Source organism: Botrytis cinerea, chromosome 10 (assembly GCF_000143535.2).
Source record: "Botrytis cinerea B05.10 chromosome 10, complete sequence".
Taxonomy (NCBI): Eukaryota; Fungi; Ascomycota; class Leotiomycetes; order Helotiales; family Sclerotiniaceae; genus Botrytis; species Botrytis cinerea.
The window spans coordinates 1067307-1086489 of NC_037319.1; the positions used below are offsets into that span (position 1 = coordinate 1067307).

General features: G+C 42.8%; 6 protein-coding genes across 6 annotated transcripts; 3 read left to right on the plus strand and 3 right to left on the minus strand.

Moving 5' to 3' along the window:
* The first annotated feature begins 3877 nt into the window (after positions 1 to 3877).
* Bcswc5 lies at positions 3878 to 6424 on the plus strand. The gene is made up of 2 exons (XM_001556898.2): positions 3878 to 4845; positions 4898 to 6424. Exons 1-2 carry the CDS (start codon positions 4505 to 4507, stop codon positions 5616 to 5618), a joined length of 1062 nt encoding a protein of 353 aa, XP_001556948.1. The 5' UTR covers positions 3878 to 4504; the 3' UTR covers positions 5619 to 6424.
* A 1125-nt stretch (positions 6425 to 7549) lies between these two features.
* Positions 7550 to 9973, minus strand: BCIN_10g02870 (hypothetical protein). The gene is made up of 4 exons (XM_001556897.2): positions 9311 to 9973; positions 9018 to 9261; positions 8527 to 8966; positions 7550 to 8478 (listed from the first exon to the last, which is right to left on the minus strand). Exons 1-4 carry the CDS (start codon positions 9502 to 9504, stop codon positions 8097 to 8099), a joined length of 1260 nt encoding a protein of 419 aa, XP_001556947.1. The 5' UTR covers positions 9505 to 9973; the 3' UTR covers positions 7550 to 8096.
* Positions 9974 to 10104: 131 nt separating this feature from the next.
* Bcpos5 lies at positions 10105 to 12692 on the plus strand. Its single transcript, XM_024695525.1, has 4 exons — positions 10105 to 10470; positions 10529 to 10643; positions 10697 to 11813; positions 11865 to 12692. The coding sequence occupies exons 1-3, from the start codon at positions 10347 to 10349 to the stop codon at positions 11724 to 11726; spliced, it is 1269 nt and encodes a 422-aa protein (XP_024551319.1). The 5' UTR covers positions 10105 to 10346; the 3' UTR covers positions 11727 to 11813; positions 11865 to 12692.
* Positions 12693 to 12833: 141 nt separating this feature from the next.
* Positions 12834 to 14387, plus strand: BCIN_10g02890 (hypothetical protein). The gene is made up of 3 exons (XM_001556894.2): positions 12834 to 13520; positions 13609 to 13777; positions 13859 to 14387. The coding sequence occupies exons 1-3, from the start codon at positions 13330 to 13332 to the stop codon at positions 13961 to 13963; spliced, it is 465 nt and encodes a 154-aa protein (XP_001556944.1). The 5' UTR covers positions 12834 to 13329; the 3' UTR covers positions 13964 to 14387.
* A 23-nt stretch (positions 14388 to 14410) lies between these two features.
* BCIN_10g02900 (hypothetical protein) lies at positions 14411 to 16780 on the minus strand. The gene is made up of 4 exons (XM_024695526.1): positions 15990 to 16780; positions 15291 to 15938; positions 14995 to 15219; positions 14411 to 14854 (listed from the first exon to the last, which is right to left on the minus strand). The coding sequence occupies exons 1-4, from the start codon at positions 16324 to 16326 to the stop codon at positions 14544 to 14546; spliced, it is 1521 nt and encodes a 506-aa protein (XP_024551320.1). The 5' UTR covers positions 16327 to 16780; the 3' UTR covers positions 14411 to 14543.
* Positions 16781 to 17351: 571 nt separating this feature from the next.
* BCIN_10g02910 (hypothetical protein) lies at positions 17352 to 18938 on the minus strand. The gene is made up of 3 exons (XM_024695527.1): positions 18469 to 18938; positions 18249 to 18356; positions 17352 to 18193 (listed from the first exon to the last, which is right to left on the minus strand). Exons 1-3 carry the CDS (start codon positions 18679 to 18681, stop codon positions 18155 to 18157), a joined length of 360 nt encoding a protein of 119 aa, XP_024551321.1. The 5' UTR covers positions 18682 to 18938; the 3' UTR covers positions 17352 to 18154.
* Positions 18939 to 19183: the final 245 nt, after the last annotated feature.

Below are 19183 nucleotides of genomic sequence, written 5' to 3' on the forward strand. Positions count from 1 at the left end.
ACCGATCCACAAAGCATAATTATCATCATTTTGGCTTTCAATGCTTGAGTATGCTGCATGGAGTGGCATCTCTCAAAGCTTGGAAGGACGTTTGCTTTTGAAACGCTGCAACATCATCACCACACATCTCTCAACGCGTGTAAAGCATCGAATGAATATCCTACAGGCAGGCACCTTTCCCCTCCACCGATCGTATGGGTCTCACCTAGTTGAACTTCCCAGTCGAGGCTTACACTACCTCAAACTATATTCACACCTTTGGTCCTGCATCTCGTGCTAGCGAGTGAGTGGTGATATAACCTTCTCATTCTTGCGTACTGCTGTGGAGCTTTGAGTTGCGATGAACCAAGCATCCTGAGAGCATCACATGTATTTCACATGCCCATTCATACTTCTCCCGTCTGTTGTGTCGATCTCTTTTGTATACATAGACATACACATACACATACACAGCAACATGGGTTTTGGGTTTTGGATCTCGAAATTGAATGAATTAGGAGACCGCGAATAGCGGTTGTTCAAATATTCGAGTTACTGGAGGGGGGGTACATACATACATACATACATACATGCCTACATACCTACCGGGACTTCCAGATAAATGAATTTCATAATCGACACCGACAGGCCGATCACACTTATGCTCGCTTTAACTTAAATGATTAAGATGCATAGAATGTCTCTAATGCATTGACTCTGCCAGCATATCACGGACCAGCCTTAGTCAAAATAAGATACAACTCAACCCCTGTTTTACTTCGTACAGAGATACATTAACTGTCTAGGTGCATTTTCGATGGCGAGATTGAGATTCGAAGGGGGGAGGCAGGCCAGTACTGTTTTGATCAAGAATGCTCTGTAGAGTTGCAATATGAAGGGCCATCGAGACACATTTGATCGATTTGTTTGAACACTGTAACATTTTCCTTTTCACCGCTCATCCAACCTCTCCATGATCGAGATATCGTTGTGTGCTGAATGCGGAGGGAAAACGCATGCTGGATGGTGATTGGTAGCCTCATCGATTGTTTATGTCTAGATATGCAACTCCCAGCAAGGATACGCGAGGATGCTGTGGATGAATTCTCGTATGCTTGGTTTTCTTGATCGAGAAAAATGAGCTCGGGGTTCAACGAGTACGAGGCACACTAGGGTGGCATAGAGAGAGAACTTTGCACTTTCTCCGGGAGAGAGAGAGGGAGGGAGGGAGGGAGGGAGTGAGAGAGTGAGAGAGTGAGAGAGTGTGTGTTTGTGTGTTTGTGTGTGCTACCCAAGATCTTCACGACTTCAATCTCCAGACGATATGAGTAATCGAACAGTTTTCAATGCTGCGCTCTCATTGTCCCACACACCCATTCGTCCATTCATCCATCCACACATCCATCCATCCAAGTGAATTTTAAAAATAAAGACTGCCTGCCCGCCCAAAGCATACAATGTAGACAGCCAACACCCTGAATCTGTGCTGTGTCGCAATAATTACTCCGATAGCGTGGTTATGGTTGTGGTTATGGTCATGGTCATAGTCATAGTCACAGTCACAGTCACAGTCATAGTGATGGTCATGGTCATGATCAGGATCAGGATCAGGATCAGGATTATCGAAAACTCTCTTTTTCACAGATTTCACGAATGGAAGACGGGGACGGCAGGAGGGAAGATGGTGGTAATGTATCCATGGGAGATGTGGAAGATGTGGGAAATGTGGAAAAGGTGGAAAAGGTGGAAAAGGTGGAAAAATCGTATATAGGGGTTTCTGGAGCCGCAAAAAAAAACCTGATAGAAGATCTATCTCATCTATCTTCAAGGAATATCCATCCATGTCCACCAGATACCCATTGATATCCATTGATATCCATTCCAGCATTTAAAGCTCGCAGCTCACAGCTCACAGCTCACAGCTCACAGCTCTCATTTTCTCATCTTCTCATCCACAATTTCCAGACATGTATCTGCAAGGACAACCCATACATATTCGTCTTTTCCCTACATTTGCATCGTGCCCACTCACCTGAATCTCCAGTTCAAATTTAAAAAAGAAGCAAAGAAACATCTGAAACACATTCACGATGCCATCAATCAAGACGATCATACCCGGATGCTGGCAATGAATGATACGATCATCCTTCCACGCATTCCGCACTTTTATCTCTCCAAATCCAAACATCATCTGGAGAGACCTCGGCAGTGTGGCAGACTTCCAATCATCATCACACATCCCATGGAACCCAGCACACCCTCATTCAAACCCTTCAGACCCTTCGAAAAAATGTTTCCGCACCAGAGACCCAGGAGACCCAAGGAGACCCAACAAATCAAGATGTCGATCCATAGATTCACATTCATTCACCTGCATGCTGAGGAGCGCAGGAACATGTAGGCTGAGGACACGTCATGTTTGTCTATTACTGTGATCTCCTACACTTGCTGCACGATAATCATTGCAGGAACATCACCAGAATCCAGATACTGTCCGGGTTACTCAGCATGCACACCAGGTACGGATGGATATCATTGGATTTCTCTCGTCAAGTTTCTGGGGGTTCGATGCAGACTGGATGGAATACTGGAATGCGGACTTTCCAAGAATTAAACTATGTCACACTGTCATCATTTACCATATCTCTCTCTCTCTCTCTCTCTCCCTCTCTCTCTCTCCCTCTCTCTCTCTCCCCCCTCTTCAATCGGAACTATTCTTGTATCATTAGTTAGTTCAACGCCGTCGGTCGGCCGGTCCAGTTCATTGGGTCGATACTTGGGTGCTGTTGGTGTGTCGATAGATTATGCAGGCCGGAATAGCCTCAACTTAGTGCGAGATCGCGAAAATTGACCTCTTAGATTGGGGGACGCAAAGGAAAGCAGAGGAAGGGAAATCAAAACAAACAAGCATCTATCCCACCCACACACACCACCCCCATCCACACCTCACACGCTTATTGTACATGTAGCTACCAAGCTATACTCCGTACACATAATATGACGATCCTCTGAGCCCAATTGACCAATTAGAATAGGAAGAGGCTATCATAAACATTTTTCATTTTTTATATCCCCAGTCAAAAGCGCCCATTACCTCGTTGTCGCCTCGTATCTAGGAGCCGGTGGAGTATCTATCATACTCGATACGGTTGTTACCCCTCACACGTTCACAAGTTCACACAGAATGCTCGAGGTTCATCCCGTCTCTGGCTGGATATACTTACATGATACCTTCTTATCTCGCCATAGTACGCATATCGGCAGACAGGCTTCCTGTTGTTTTTTGTGTCCAATATCTGAAAAGCTCAGCAAGGTATTCATTCATTTATTCTTGCACAGCGAACGGACTCTTATCCCACTCTTTAGCCCTCCCAGGACCAAATGATACAAGTATCCAATATTGTGATCCCGCCTTTATATCAGTGTATTTCTACTTCAGTGTAGATAGCCGAAATCATCATGACCGCCAGCATAGCCGCAATACCCAATGCCCATCGTAGCTTCGATGATTGAAATATAAACATCCAGGAGACAATTTCTCCAACGTTTGACGGGCATTCGATCATGATAAGCAAATGTATTGGCACGCCGCAAAATCTTACACCGGAAACGCAGATGACAATCTTGAAAATGTTTACCCCAGATATGATTTCGATTTATCTGATGCAAACCCCCTTGTTCGCATCACTTGGTCAAGCCATCAAGGAGTCAAGGACCCTGATGTGATGGCTGACATCCTGTGCGTCTGTTTACTGTCATGTCAATAATTAATATTGAGTGGATACACGCTATGACGATATTAACAATATATTGTTTGATAGTGAGAGTGATTTCCATTTGCGGATCCTAATTGAAAATCCAGAGATCAATCTATCTTCAATCTATCTTCAATCTATCCGTCTGTCGGGCCCAAGACAGACAGGATAGCGAAATCTAATTCCAATTCACGGGAGCTTTCTCTCCACCCTGTCCGGAGTGTGAGCAGTACGTAGATAGCAGAGTGCAGTGTAAAGAAGAGCCGGTTACCCCATCAATCGAACCCTGGAATAGGGGCAAAGGGAGCATGCTCGGAATGCTGGCCGTTTAACGTTGGCACTGGACTCTTTTGGGTTTTGGGTGCAGACGATGGCATGTAAGGTGAGGGGCTCCGAACCTGTTCGCGCTTACATGCATTGCATATCTGAGACTTCAACAGAATGGAGTTATTGTAATTGCATGAAATGCTTTCTCTATTCTTCTGCGGCACAGCAGTGAGTGAGCAGTTCAAACTTTGCAATATCTAACTTGTTTGGGGGGTGGTAATATGCTTCCCACGCTGTGATCTTGGTAGAATTAAGCTGGGCGAGGTTGCGTTTTCACGTGACAGTTGATAGTCGTCACTACATGCACACCCCATACGTGCTAGACGAGTGAGCGCAAGGTTCGCTGGTTTCAACATGTGAATTCTCAGCCTTGCGAATCCTGTCGCGTCAACCTCGATGCAAACTTAACTGCACTACAATCTCACAGATAAACCAGATTCAATATGCCACCAGAACTTATACCATCAGATGAAGAATACGCATCATCAGAAGATGAGGATTTCGCACCAGATACTGCTCCAGCACAAGAAGAATCTTCAGAGTCAGAAGCTGAAGATGAGGATTCTACAGCTGTGACAAATAAAGCCAAGAAAAAGACTACGAAAAGAAAGAGAGGCAATGATGAGGAAGCGGAAGATGCGGGGTTTGAAAACTCGGGTGATGAAGCTATTATCGAGAAAGGCTTGAAGAAGCGGAAGAAGAAGAGCAGGAAGGGTGGGAAGGAAGAGGAAGATGAGGGTGGTGAAGGAGGTCTAGTTAAGACGAGGAGTATGCGCGCTCAAGAGTATGATTATCAATCGTCATTTGCAAATCTTCTTACTGATGAGTATCTATAGGAAAGTTGAGAAAAAACCTCTTGCAGATACAAAAGCTGCAACAGTAGATGTAGACGCCTTGTGGGCAACTATGATATCTGGAAACCCCATCCCATCCAGCAGCTCCGAACCTAAACCCTCCTCACAGGCCACAAACACATCTACAAGTCCAAAGACTGGGAGGAAGTCTCCAGAACTCCATCGAGGAACCAGGGAACGCAACAATTTCAACGATGGACCTGATTCAATGGTTATGATCAAACGTACCTATAATTTCGCCGGGAAAGTCGTCACGGAACAAAAACTCGTCCCCAAAGATTCCGCAGAAGCAAAACTCTTTCTCGCATCTCAAGAATCTGCTGCGAAGGAAGGAGAAGCTGGAAAAGAAACAGAGCTCTTCGTTAAACCCAAACGCGGTCTCAAGAAAGCTCGCCGCTCGATCTTTGAACCTGCGGTGGAAAGCCTCATGCCGCAGAGAACGGATCTGTATTTTGGACAAGCGGCAGTAGCGAGGAATTTGTCGAATAGTGTGGGTGCGACGGGTAAGGAGGCGAAGAAATTAAATACGGTAGAGAAGAGTGCGATGGATTGGGCTGGGTTTGTGGATAAAGAGGGTTATAAGGATGAGTTGGATGCAGCTGGAAAGAAGAAGGGCGCATATGGAGAGAGACAAGCTTTCTTGGCGAGAGTGGAAGCTAAGAAGGTGGAAGATGAGAGGAGGGCAAGAGGATTACCTGTTTAAACATGGATTTGTCTCTGACTACAACGCTGGTTTGGAGTTTGGGAATTGGGGCGTTGGGATATAACGATTGGATTTTAAGTGAATCCAAGGTCGGGCAGGTTTAATGCTTTGATCTTCATGAGATGCGTGGATCTGATCCATTGAATGTTGACCTATATATCTATCTCTCCTCTTCACGGAAACTTTCTCGTTATTCCTTCAACACTATACACATATACATAAATTAGATACCCACGAATTGAATATACAAATACTCCGATATTGAAAAGGGAATGTTGATATATTGTGTATCTAGGAACAATGATTTTATTCTGTTGCTTTACTTTACTTTATAATGGCCAACTTATCTTTCTTGTCTTTTCTCTCTTGCTGCTGTATGTAGTATTCTTTGTGTTTTTCTCCTTTATCTTTGTTGATTTCGTTTTGTATTGCTTCGTTTACTTCATTCTGTTTCATTTCGTTGTATTGTTTTTAGTGTGATGTAAGTTACAGATAGGATTTATCTATTTATTTATTTATTTATTCATCGTCCGGGTGGGTGGATGTGTGAGTGTGATTGTGAGTGGGTATGTGGATGTATGAACTCTTGGATATGTGGATGTTTGGACGCTCTCTGATTATTGTAAGTTTGAAATTGAAGTCGAGGAGAAGGGGGAAGGGGAAAGGGAAGGGAACGCGAGTTTGGGTGCGGATGTATGAATGTTTTGTTTCTCTCTCTCTCTCTCTCTCTCTCTCTCTCTCTCTCTCTCTGTGTGTGTGTGTGTGTGTATTCATATCCTTTCATTTAATCTCTACATCTATATACATGTCCTCTCATTCGATCGTCACATTTATTTTATTTTATTTTATTTTATTTTATATCTCAAGAATGAGATGTATATAGAATGAGATATAACAGGATAGAAGAAAACAAGACAACCAGGACGAACAGTAGTATCTTTTAATTCAGTTCAGTTTCATTCAACTGAATATCCATCTACCCATCAATCATATCTCCTTCCTAGGTAAATCAAAGATCCAGAAGAGATAGATTCCCCTCCGTCCCCCTCACACACCTACGCTCTCTCCCCGAAGCTGTGAAATATCAAAATTAAAATACCACAGAATAATGTACACATCACCTACTCTATCATTACCCACCGGCAGCCCAGTAAAAGACCAAACATCCAAATAGTCAGATATTTAGCTTCTAGCCTAAGGATCTTTCAAATAGGTATATTAGGATCAGCTTTTGAGTTTTTCATTTACATTTGCTGATTAATATAGGGAGGATGGATGGATGGATGGATAGATGGATAGATAGACGTGTATGCTCGAACACGTACTCGTACATATGATTTGATTTGATTTGATTTCATTTCATCTTCCGCACAAGTTTTAAGTTTTAACCAGACCAATTGAGTAAGTAAGTGAACAGCTAAGCGAGTAGAAAGATGAGGGGAACCTTAGGTCGTAAAAGGGGAGGCAGAAACGAGGAAAGGAGAAAAGGGGGAAAGTCAATAAATAGTGTATATTATATATTGCTATTCATCTACCTATTTGTCTACCTGTCTAGTCAGATTAGCGAGTAGAGATGAAGACGTACATAAAATCAAAATAGAATCAAAAACAAATATCACAAAAAGCTAAACACAACCTTCACACGATTTCACTCGCACCTTCTTCAGCCCATTCACTCACTCACGACCATTAGACGCCAGAAACTAGAATACACAAAAAGCATTAAACAAACATTAAACAAGAGATATGTACTCATACTCATACCTATACCCACCTCCATACCCACCTCCACCTACTCAAGAAGTAAAAATACAACATCCAATCCATCGATCAACTAATCTTAACCTCAGCCTTAACCGAGTAATAAGAAAGGAGAAGAAAAGAGAAAAAAAGGGGAGTAATTATCAACTCGGACTACCTAGATATAGATATGTAATAATATTTATTATACGTAGAGTATGAAGTATGAATTGTAAAATTTGAAATTACCCATCTACCTAGTAGCATGCATAGCAAACATAGCAAACATATCAGATATCAATATCTAACCTATCCTAGATAAATCAGAAATAGTATAACATAAGAATACCGGTTCCAACACAAACCAGTCTAAAGGAAACTCTTAAAGAGTATATCCATTAAATCAAATCTTAAGAGATATATTCTCGCTGTTTGTAAGACTATGAATAATTCACCCATCCATCCATCCCTCCCTCTTATATTCACAGCCTAGCGTAACCTAACCTACTAATCCATTCATCCATCTGGGTATTTCGCATAAAAGTAGAGATGATAATATCTGATATGAAAAATGCCTATCCCGCCCACCCTGTCCTTAAAAAACACCACTCACCCCATGAGTCATTAATAATCCATGCTATACTGTCCATCCATATACATTCATACCTTTAGTCATAACCCCAAATCCTATTTAGACCAAAATTTCCTATCTCTAAATACCCGGTACATACGTGAACTTCATCTCCTGGAGATACCATAAAAGACTACATTCCAAACCTTGGCAAGTAAATTGGCGATAAATCCTGTGGTTGCCAAAACAGTAAAGATATCAAAAACTTCCCACCAATGTTTTGGTCTAACTTCTGTTTCAATAAAGTCTTCCACGGTTCCTTTTTCTGAAGCCACGTTGGCGGGGAATCGACCAGTAGTCATATATTGCTCCATCAAAGCATCCTTCTCATACCATCTCTCTCGTAACCATACTTCGAATTTTTCAGCATTATCCAGAGGTATATCAGCAATTTTGAATCGACGCCAGAAAAGATTTACAGATTTTGGTGGTCGCCCCTCAATATATGAAGAGGTCAAAGTAAAGTAATCCTGGCCGAACTTTCCTCTCCTAGAAATTATTAGAATACATCGGTTATTGTAAAGAATTTATACTTACGGAACGCCTTCATAGGCCATTGTACAATCATATACATAATCCACAGTCTTTTTTAATTCATTCAAACAGAAAAATGAACCAGTACTTCTTGGAAGAAGAGTATGCTCCATATCCTTGACGCCTATTTTAGCCGCCCATTTTGCACTCGCCTCCCTCCGATTATCACTTGCATTTGTGCCCTCGGGGAACAATAGGAGCCACATAGGATCGAGTTCCGAAGCTCCCGGGCGTTTCTCTTGAAGTTGTTTGAATCGATGGGCCATTACTGGTCGGTCTTTTTCCATTTTCCTTGACATGAAAATAAAATTAAAGAACTGCATTCCCCATCCAATAATCGGAACCCATTTTAAAGAGTCTTTTGCAATAATATAAATATAACCATGTGTCTGAGGTTGATTGGTATAAGCCACCCACCAGAGGTAAAGCCAATCTGTGTATAGCTATCAAACATTTAGTACGATAAATTTGACGCTCTCTAAGCTTGCACATACCTGATGATTCGCAATCATAATTAATCTTTCCGGGAAATCGCATTCTGCTCTTCCATCCGCGGTTTTTCGCAATTGCCCTGCTACTGAGGCATCGCCACTTATCCTAACCACTGTTGGACTCCACCATTGGGTCATTGTCGTGATTAGAAGTCCAAATGATTGTTTCGTCAGTGCCATCCACGCATAATAAATATTTCGATTTATCCAATATAAAGGTACGCCGATAAGTTGCGTAGCTTGAATCCTTGTATGGGTTTAGTAAAGTATCTCGAATCTCATCCAGCGTAACTTACGTAGAACAACAAGCCCAGAAATAAGTCGCAAAACTTAACAGTCTGCCAATTTGAGCGACCGATCCATGCTTGACCTCACCAGACGGATGGCCTCCTTCTTCCAAAGCTTTTTCCTTCGTTCCTCCCCCAAAATCCGGTACAGGCGCCGGCATGGTTGTTGGCTTGTTCCTTTGCTTTAGGTTTTGGTCGGCCATGATTATTTGATGAATGAAAACACCCGATTTTTCTTTTGAATATGTTGACAGAGACGAAAGGCAAGGTCTAAGGATTAAATATGCACAGTGAGGCTCTCTTCAGAAAGGATTAGACTAGGCAGATTTGTCGTGTGCTCGGGAAGGCGGGAAGGCTATTTCGTACTACTGGCAGCTATGGTAGTTTGCTTTGGTGGGGTGGATTAGGTACTCTGCAGGCAATTGTTGGAACTTGCGGGAAGCTTGAAAGGCAAAAGAACGGAAGAAAGGGAAGAAAAAGTATATACGAAGATGTATTTGGAGTGAATATTGGGAAATCTCATTCAAGCCCCTTCATGTTGGAGTATTTTTGATTGTGTGCGAGAAATGGTATATTTTGGCGGTTGTCGAGCAGTGAGGTGCGGGATCAGTAGATGTGCCTAGTGAAGCAAGCAAATAGCATGTGAGTGAAGTGTGATGCGAGTGAAGGTTCAAGTGAAGTAAGCTATGGTAAATAAAAACTAGAGCCTTGCCCAAGCCTTGCCCAAGCCTTGCTAGATCGAGCCTTGCTCGATCCTTGGACGTAACCGGACATGGTGGAATCGTATGCACAGACCATTCCTTGGTTTTTTGGAGTGCTGAGGTTTGTTTGGATAAGAAAGGCGTCGGTAACCTATGGACAAGGCAGGGAAGTTCTCTGGCCTTTCTTCGAATCACCGTCGTGAGAATTGTCATCAAAGTCAATAAGAACCAAAACAATATGGCCGTCTTCTTCCAATGAGAGGGGAGAGATAGACAGCTATCTGCTCACGCATGAAACTCGATTGCAATCAATCATTGTGCTCTTGCCATTTCAAAAAGTCAGCATGTTTCCGAGGGTGTTGCCCAGGTTTCGCTCCATGCAGATTAGATCTTTTAGCAACACAACACCACGACCAGAAATCTTAGATGTCACAAGTTTGCCGGATAAGATCGTTCCTCGATATCATCGTAAGTTCCCAAACGCGTTCTTGTACCTTAATGCAAATATTCACGTGCAAATTCACAGGGTCACAAGAGAGCGATCTCCTTTCTTTACAATGGCCCTCGCCACCTCGAAACCTTTTAATCATAAAGAAGGATCGTTCCCCAACCGTTGCTGAGGCTCTCCTTGAATATGTCAAGTTCGTAAAGCTTATTTCCATCTAGAATCCATGCTCAGCTGACTGGGTGCCAGACATATACACTCAAACTACAACAACACATCTCTCATATTCGAGCGAAAGGTGGCCGAGAGTATACACCATTCTTTGCCATTTCCAATCTACAGTGCTGACCTTCCATCCCTCTTCCCATCTAAAGTTGATATGGTAACAACACTCGGTGGAGATGGAACAATTTTACATGCATCTTCTCTTTTCAGCACTACTCGTCATGTTCCTCCAATTCTTTCCTTTAGTATGGGTACTCTAGGGTTCTTGGGCGAGTGGAAGTTTGCTGAATATAAACGAGCCTTTCGAGAAGTCTACATGTCGGGTGCTGCTGCTGGATCTCACCTCTTTCAAGATGAGATGCATCCTCACATCCAAACATCTACTTCAGACAAGATTGACGATCTGTCTGGCTGGTCGAGCATGAGAGGCAAGTCCATGGGATCAACAAGGAGTTCCAAAGTGCTTCTCAGAAATAGATTGAAGGTAGAGGTCTTTGACGCTAATGGAAAAAGCGCTCACGAGAGTGCAGCAGGCGATGTGCATGCCATGAATGAAGTTATTATTCATCGGGGGAAAGAAGCACATTTAGCCATTATTGAAGTTTTTGTCAATAATCAATTTTTGACTGAGGCTGTTGCAGATGGTATGATCATCTCCACACCAACAGGAAGTACGGCATATAGTTTGAGTTCTGGTGGCAGTATCATTCACCCCCTCGTCAGCAGCCTCCTTTTGACGCCGATCTGTCCAAGAAGTCTTTCATTTAGACCTCTTGTTGTACCTGCCAATACACCAATCAAACTTCGATTAAGTGATAAGAATAGAGGAAGGGAATTGGAAGTTAGTATTGATGGACAAAGAAGAAGTATTGGAGTTGGCGTCGGTATGGAGGTAAGAGTTCAAGGCGAGGAAATGGTAAAAGGCAGCAGCGAGTGGGGTGGGGGCGTTCCTTGTGTTATGAGAGGGGCCAAAAGTGGCATGAAAGATGACGACGGTTGGGTTGGAGGCTTGAATGGGTTGCTGAAGTTCAACCATCCTTTTGGCGAAGAATAATGTCCGAGATCGATTGAATGGTGGATATCAATTCTATCACCAAGGCTGATTCTATCTCCTGTTTATTCGTAACATGATAATCAAGAGGTATGTTTCCGCAATTTTTAATATCATTGTATTAGACTTAACACTATGTAGGGCATCTTGAACCACGTTGCCTACAACCCGGACCAGCAACAATATTTGAGCCATATTTGATTTCTAGCAGCCCCAGAAACCCTGCTATTTTGTGAGTGGACATTTTGTGTTTGTCAACATCTCGAGACTAAGTCCATGAAAAATTCGACTTCAAATAAGACGTATGTATTGAGGTTTGAGCAATCTCTCCAATTCTTTCACTAAATACAAAAGTTTGTACATTACGAAATCAAGAATATATGAGTCACTACGGAACTTTACAGATCTCATGGCTTTTCGATTCAATTTTTATCTTGGTACGATACATGTATCATTGCAAGGAATTTTGAATCATCAGAAGACTCTCTGCTTTAGGGATTATGGAATAATAGTCATCCAGCCGCCAATTTATTCGTTGGGAATGTAGTGGAACATAATTAAATTGTTCGGTTGTAGCCCCCGGCACCTTCGGTTGATTCCTGTTATTGCCATGCTAGCAACGGCGATTGTGTAAGTGTCCCAACGACTTCAAATCGTGACATATCCTCATCACATCTCCAATTCTCGCTTCAGCCTCTTCGGTTTTCACCGAAGTCTAGTATGTCGTTACATATCTACATACATACTTATAGAACATTTTTCGACCGCTCGAGTTACTTTGTTAATTTAGTACACTTGAATCTACCACGTTGCTGGCGCATTTCAAACACCTAGTGTCGTTGTAAAATCTAAGACTCTAAGGATACAGCACGTTAGATTTCCTCCCATGTTGGTAACGCACACTATCCTGTCAAGATCAAAGACGATCGGATTTGGTTTCTGCGTGATACATGACCAATTGATGAAACAGTGCAGATGATACGTCGATCTAATCATCATCATATTTCCTTTTGTATCTTTGACGCTATTTACAAATTTGTCACACCAAATGGAACAACGTGACGTTCAAGCTAGAACATAATTTAGGTAAGGCTGGAATCAAACCTCATTGACCGGAGCAATGAGCACTTGTATGCACAGAAGCCACCAATGAGGAAACATTCTGTGTAATGTTCATTACCTCGGTGTAGTATCACTTGTTCTATCTCGTATTTTGATTTCTTGGATATCCCTCTACATGCTCAATACGATTACGTTGAAGGCCTCGAATCGAAGATCTGAAAGATCATCGACGATGAGGTATTTCCCTGTCCGGAAGGCGGGAATTCCGGCCAAGAGATCACTTCTGGCTGAACTCAGCAGCATCGTGCAGTATTGCTGAGCGTTTTTAATCTTGGAGTATAGGTGAGGCAGTTGTGAAATGGTGAGGTGATAGAGAAATAGGTATATAAGGAGAGGAAGGAGCGATCAAATATTCTTTCCTCATCGCAACAACATCGTCCAGTCTTCACTTGATAAACATCCCATTCAATAAGCAACAATCCAAATCTCGAACAACTCTTCAAAGAAACCAATAATTCCAACCCACCAACGTCCATAAATCACTATGCATTTCACACAAGCTACTTCTGCCATTTTGGCAACCCTTGCCTTATCTTCTACAGTCTTCGCTGGCGTCCTAAAGGCAACTGATTCATTCTGCTCCAACTCCGCAGGTTGTGTTTGGCAAAACCCAGCTTCTTGGCCAGGTGTTTATGAGTGCAGCTGCAATCTTGCTTCACCAGATGGAAAATCTGTGTATGGATTTCTTCTTTCTTCACTCACTTGAACTCCTATTCACATCGTAGCGATTCGAAGCAATCAAAGAAGCTAACAAATTTGCCAGACTTCTTCTCCAAGGCTACACCGACTGGAACTATGAAGGATTTCTTTACAACGGTTACTCCACTCCCGGCGTCTGCAATAACATGCCGGATCTCTTCAACAAGAATACCGAATCAATGAACATTAACGTTGCCAACACACCCGGTTGTTGGATCTATACCCAAAAGAACGTAAGGATCCCATTCCACCGAAACATTCACTGACCATCATTTATCTGAATTCGAAAACGAATACTGACCAAGATACAATAGTGTGTTGGTGACTATGCCGTCATCGATTCCAATGGTATCGCAGAATTGAAAGGCTACTACGACAAAGGTGTCCAAAGTTGGATTTGCGATCCCCCGACTTCTTAAATTCTCTTCCTTCTTTTCTTTCAAAGTAACGATTACGATTACATACACGATACGGTATAGAAGCGAATAGAAGTTTTCTAGAGCTTGATGGATGATCAACTGGTATTTGAGCAATCGAGAGCCGGCGATAATGTGTTGGGATGATTGGAGTTTGATGGATGGGATATGGGAGGATCTCTTTTTTGTTCTTCTTTTTGGCCTTTTTTTGGGTGCGATGAGTGGGGTGGATTGAGTTTCCTTTGGTTTGGAAGAATGGTGGGAGGTCTTTGGACATGATTTTAGGAGGGAACTTTCGAATACTTCTTCTCGGGGGAATCCAACATTCTCGCCCTTTATTTTAATCCTTCTAATTTTCATTTGTTATCGCTAGGTATTAGTAGTTGGTGTTAGGTAGCGAAGCATAATATCTATTGAAGTAACTTCATTTCTTTTAGACTTGAGCTGCTATGGTTTCATATTTCTCATTGGTACCTTTACTGCGATCTCATTTCAATATATTTACTTCCTTCTGACTAACTATCAAAGCAGTTACCAATCATCTCCTATAATCTACAATAAACCTACCCACCAATCATACAACTCAAACGGTATACCTAAACTCAGGATGTCTATGCCCCAACATCTCGGTATTCCCCTCCAACAACCTCCCATCCCTCTCCCCTCGTTCCCGCTTCCCATTCTCCCACTTACAATACACCATCGTGATACTCGTCACGACCAAACACAAACCCAACATACCGAGATTGATGGCGTGGCCGGTGATGTAGCGAGGGGAGTCGGCGGCAATGTAGGTGAATGTTGCGATGAAGGCGGCGATGTTGGCGAGGCCGATTTGAAGACCCGAAGCGGAGGCCCGTACGTAGTGTGGTGCGGTGTTGTTTGCTAGCCAGCCTGGGAATGGGAGGGAGGGCTGTTAGTTTGGGTTTGTGGTCTTGAGGTTCTTTTTCCTATGTTTCTTTTTCCTTTGGGTGGGTGAGGGGAAGAGAGTGAGGAGGGGAGGAAAAGAAGAAAGAAGAAAGAAAAGTACACACCCATAACAACAGGTGGACAGGCAAAACTTCCCGCGGCTACGAGAAATGTTCCGCCGTATTGGATGTGAGGTCTTGAGGTTGCGATGAGCATCACGTAACCGATGATAGCGATGCTAGCGCAGATGAGCATCAAGAGTCCGCGACGTTTGAAGTGATCTGAGAGGGAGGTGACGATGATTACACTGAAAAACGCGGTTATATTTGGGGGGACGGTTAGGAGGTTTGCTGGAGGAAAGGGGGTTAGTTCATTTGAGAGTGTTGTTAGGAGTGAAGATGAAGTGAAGGAGGTAAATTACCATTTATCCTCGTATACCCCAACGCAGTGATGATAGTGGGTAAGAAGAGTGAGAAAGAATAGATGGGCGTGATCACCGCAAAGAAATTTAAAGAAAGTAACCACGTATTCCAGTTAAAGACGGCGAGCTTCACCCAGTGCCAGCTGAATTTCTCATTATCTATATTGGCCACGGGAGACGCACCGCGGTAATCAAGTTTCATGCGATGGATCGCGAGATAGCGTTCTTCTTCTGTGAGGAATTTAGAATGCGAAGGTGTATGGGGCAGGAAAAAAATCGTCACAATGCCGAAGAGAAGTGTGATTCCGCCTTCGACGAAAAATATGAAAGGCCATCCGTTATACCCCTTTGTTTTAATCTCCGAGAGACCCGTAGCGAGAAGACCTCCAAATGCACCGGATAGAGGGGCAGCGCAGTAGAAGAGACCAATGCGTCGCATGAGTTGGTGACGACGATAGAACATGGCTAGATAAATGATTATGCCGCCCAGGAGGCCGCCTTCCATGAGACCAAGAAAAAATCGCGCGATGAGCAGAGATTTCCAGGTCTTGACAAACCCGACGCAGAGACTTATGAGTCCCCAGCCTATGATTAGGGCGGGGAGGTAGTAGCCTGCGCCTATGCGCTTGACGAGCCAGTTTGAGGGGACTGCGTTACGGTTAGGGTGATTTGTTAATGATTGATGGGAGATTTACATACTATCAACGCATATATAAGGAACGTAGAAGATAGCGAGAGCGATATTAAATTTTGTTCCTGTCAAAATCCCCAAATCGGCAGCTAATCCATCGATCTTTGCATTGCCAATGTTGGAACGGTCGATGAAAGCCAAGAGCCATAGTCCGAAGAGCCAAGGAACGATATGTTTATCGAATTTCTTGCTAATCAGACGATCTAGTTCTTTTGACACCTGGACTTCTTCATCTGGGGGAGTGGTGCTTGGGTTTTCGAGTTCAGCTACTGCTGGTTTTTCGTCGTGGATTTCTGAATTGGGAGAGATAGAGATATTTTCTGAGGTTTCTGTACTTGCAGTCATGATTTGATTGGCGTTCAAGGGATAGTGTTGTGAGATGGGATCCGAAGACGAATTGTGAAAATTATCGAGATACAGAAATTTCATCGGGGGAATAGTCTAGATTTGTTTTGTACATGTGTATTGTTGCACAGCAGACACATATTCAGCTACAACGTTCTCTGCGGATTCAGTGGCACCATGTAAGTCCCGATCAACGGTGCGAATCCGTATCTGGAGTATCCGGCATTTCAAAGGCGGGGAAGGAAGGTGATGCGCGGGTGAACCGGGGGGCCATGTAAAAATGAAGCTGCAAGAATTCGGCTCCTCCAATGGAAGCTCGATATGGTAGATGCAGGATAAGCAATATGTAACATACCTCTTTGAGTAGATATCTGTGCATGCCTTGGTCAGACATTGATGGTTACATTACTTGTGATGAGATAGAGTGTGAGACCTGTCTGGAGAGTCTAAAACCTATTGAATGGTTGGAGGAAGAAAGTACACACACCCCCCTCCCCTAGCGATGAATGAGTTTTAATCATGTGATATTATTTTGATGAATTAACTGCATTTAAATCTGATAGTCAATTAGAATCATACATAATCTGCTTAGTGTTCTGATGCGATACGAAAGACTTGCGCATTTGAATATTTGTTGGAATGATATGTATCTTTTTGGCCATTAGCTTGTTCCTGGTGATCCTTAGCTACATATAAGTCAAGTAGTTCCTCTCTCTTATCATGATGTATCAACCCAGGCCTAGCAAGGTATGAATGTCCCGAGGGGGAAAGTGCCATCTCTGTCCACTTTTGCAATGCCTAAATCACACTACTACCAATAGATTCCTATCAAAGTAGCTAATCTAAACGATGCAAGATGTTCAGGTGAGCGACATATATGTGAGAAATTTTGGATGATCACTTTTTGATTATGCATGCATGGTACACTGACATCTGTTACTCTATTGTTGACAGATTCCTTCAGTATCCTCCAATGCCACAACTTCCATGAAGCTCTTTGATCTCTCCCTAGGCCTAGCAAGCCATGCAAGAGATGAGTACAGCGATAAAGTATTTGCAAGAGCTTGGGAAGTCTGAGTGATTGATTATTCATGCGCTCTCCAGGTATGCAGCGACAACTGCGGTGTTTTTGTCTAAAAATTTCCTTTCAGAAGTCTGTCTGCGTGACTGCAATGATCTGAATAGACGTAAGTCCTCGAACATCTGTTCTTCTTTTTGATTGTTTCCTCGACAGCTGATTCCGTGAATTCAAGACACCATGAACTCTGCGTCCAGCCAGGTTCAATCTCGAGATTGTCGAACCTCCTAACTCTGCTCAAGTAGCTATCTCTACCTTTCTCAAGCCAGTATTGAGCTAGAGCGGTGTAAATTTCCATGCATTCTGCAAAGTTTTGATCAAACATCTTTTCCATCTTCTTACCGTAAGTATGCTCAGTGTGATAGAAGCACCTGAGCATAGTTGCCCGTAAACTATACATCCAAGAGAGATCCTCCAAAGTGTTAAAAAGTGATCCATATTCCGAAGGCGAGACACCATAGTAGCTTTCGAGATTCTCCTAACTAATGTATGCTTGCCCCAATCTGATAGCTTCCAATGTGGAAAGTCCACATCGATATCACCATAGTGACAAGCGATATTACGTTGGCTTATAATGTCTTTGTCTGGCGAGCCTCTATACTCGATGTGAACCCATTTCCCTTCAGCATACTTCATCTTGCCAGTCTCGACGAAGCCTCGACGTACGCCTAGGCTATGAGATACAATGGGTTCGAGTAGTTCAATTCTTTCTTTGAGATAGTCGTTTTCTTTTTCCATTTCCGTCGCGGCTTAAAAACCGACGACCTCGCGTATCTTGTTCTCCAGTACCTATGAAACGATTAATTTTCGATGATTCAAATATGAAGCTGTAGGACTATCTTACTTTAAGCTCCGACGAAACTTCTGCTCGTCTGGCAGAAGCGAGCCCCTCCTCGTCTGCTATGAATTTCTGTTCGTCGAAAGACCCCCTAATGGCATCTTGCAATACTTCCTAATTCTGTTTAGAAATATTAAGATACCTTTTGGCAAAACTCTTTTTGATACACTGCGATATTTCATTAACTAATACAATCTTATTAGGTATGGTTTTAGTTCCGACTTACAGAAACTGCGAGGTCCAACTGGTCATTTGAAAACTTCTTAGCAACTATGAGCTTTCCTTGGATTGTCTTTTTGAGGCCTTCTTCACCAAGATCAAAGAGATCTAGATTTAATCTCATGTGATTTGCGAGGATGGCCTCGAATTCGATTCTTTCTTCAGCATTGCCGCAGTCGGCCTTTGCAAGGAGCAACCTAGATGGCTCCATATTGTTCATGGTTGATGAAGTTGGAAATTTCGAGACGAATATTTTTATTTTGCGGTTAGAAGGATCGATAGCTCATCAAGAGAGTAATTAATACTCTGATGTTGTTGATCTTGAAGTTGAGAGATTGGGGGTGTAGATAAGATGAAGTGTGTTGCGTACAAGACCAGAAAGAAGGCTTGAAAGAAGCACACTTCAGACCTGAGGACAATTTGGTTGATCTTAGAAGTCAAGAATCAAAATACTGGCTTCATATCATGATATCTCACAGAAGAAAGATGTATAATTAAGTTGACATGCATCTCAAAGGCGGGATTTGATAGATACTGTCAGGATAGGGATCATGTGACATATGGATTTTGTAACCTTCCCTGCACTAGCACCTGGGCACTACATCTTCTTAGTTTCGCAGTCTTGGCTCTGGCTTCTTAAGCAATAACACACAGTGTAGGCCATCGTATTGAACTTCATCATCCCATGGTGATACCAACAGATACAATTTTATTCACCACTT

Bases quoted from the DNA above. Each gene is read 5' to 3' on its own strand.
- BCIN_10g02870 (XM_001556897.2), bottom strand. From the start codon at position 9,504: ATGGCCGACCAAAACCTAAAGCAAAGGAACAAGCCAACAACCATGCCG. The intron at 9,262-9,310 runs GTAAGTTACGCT...AACCCATACAAG, and splicing joins TTCTGGGCTTGTTGTTCTAC to GATTCAAGCTACGCAACTTA. The intron at 8,479-8,526 runs GTAAGTATAAAT...AATAATTTCTAG, and splicing joins ATGGCCTATGAAGGCGTTCC to GAGAGGAAAGTTCGGCCAGG.
- Bcswc5 (XM_001556898.2), top strand. From the start codon at position 4,505: ATGCCACCAGAACTTATACCATCAGATGAAGAATACGCATCATCAGAA. The intron at 4,846-4,897 runs GTATGATTATCA...GAGTATCTATAG, and splicing joins AGGAGTATGCGCGCTCAAGA to GAAAGTTGAGAAAAAACCTC.
- BCIN_10g02910 (XM_024695527.1), bottom strand. From the start codon at position 18,681: ATGAACAATATGGAGCCATCTAGGTTGCTCCTTGCAAAGGCCGACTGC. The intron at 18,357-18,468 runs GTAAGTCGGAAC...AAACAGAATTAG, and splicing joins AGTTGGACCTCGCAGTTTCT to GAAGTATTGCAAGATGCCAT. The intron at 18,194-18,248 runs GTAAGATAGTCC...ATCGTTTCATAG, and splicing joins AAGTTTCGTCGGAGCTTAAA to GTACTGGAGAACAAGATACG.
- BCIN_10g02890 (XM_001556894.2), top strand. From the start codon at position 13,330: ATGCATTTCACACAAGCTACTTCTGCCATTTTGGCAACCCTTGCCTTA. The intron at 13,521-13,608 runs GTATGGATTTCT...CAAATTTGCCAG, and splicing joins TCACCAGATGGAAAATCTGT to ACTTCTTCTCCAAGGCTACA. The intron at 13,778-13,858 runs GTAAGGATCCCA...AAGATACAATAG, and splicing joins GGATCTATACCCAAAAGAAC to TGTGTTGGTGACTATGCCGT.
- BCIN_10g02900 (XM_024695526.1), bottom strand. From the start codon at position 16,326: ATGACTGCAAGTACAGAAACCTCAGAAAATATCTCTATCTCTCCCAAT. The intron at 15,939-15,989 runs GTATGTAAATCT...ACCGTAACGCAG, and splicing joins TCCTTATATATGCGTTGATA to TCCCCTCAAACTGGCTCGTC. The intron at 15,220-15,290 runs GTAATTTACCTC...CCTTTCCTCCAG, and splicing joins GGGGTATACGAGGATAAATG to CAAACCTCCTAACCGTCCCC.
- Bcpos5 (XM_024695525.1), top strand. From the start codon at position 10,347: ATGTTTCCGAGGGTGTTGCCCAGGTTTCGCTCCATGCAGATTAGATCT. The intron at 10,471-10,528 runs GTAAGTTCCCAA...GCAAATTCACAG, and splicing joins GATCGTTCCTCGATATCATC to GGTCACAAGAGAGCGATCTC. The intron at 10,644-10,696 runs GTTCGTAAAGCT...ACTGGGTGCCAG, and splicing joins GCTCTCCTTGAATATGTCAA to ACATATACACTCAAACTACA.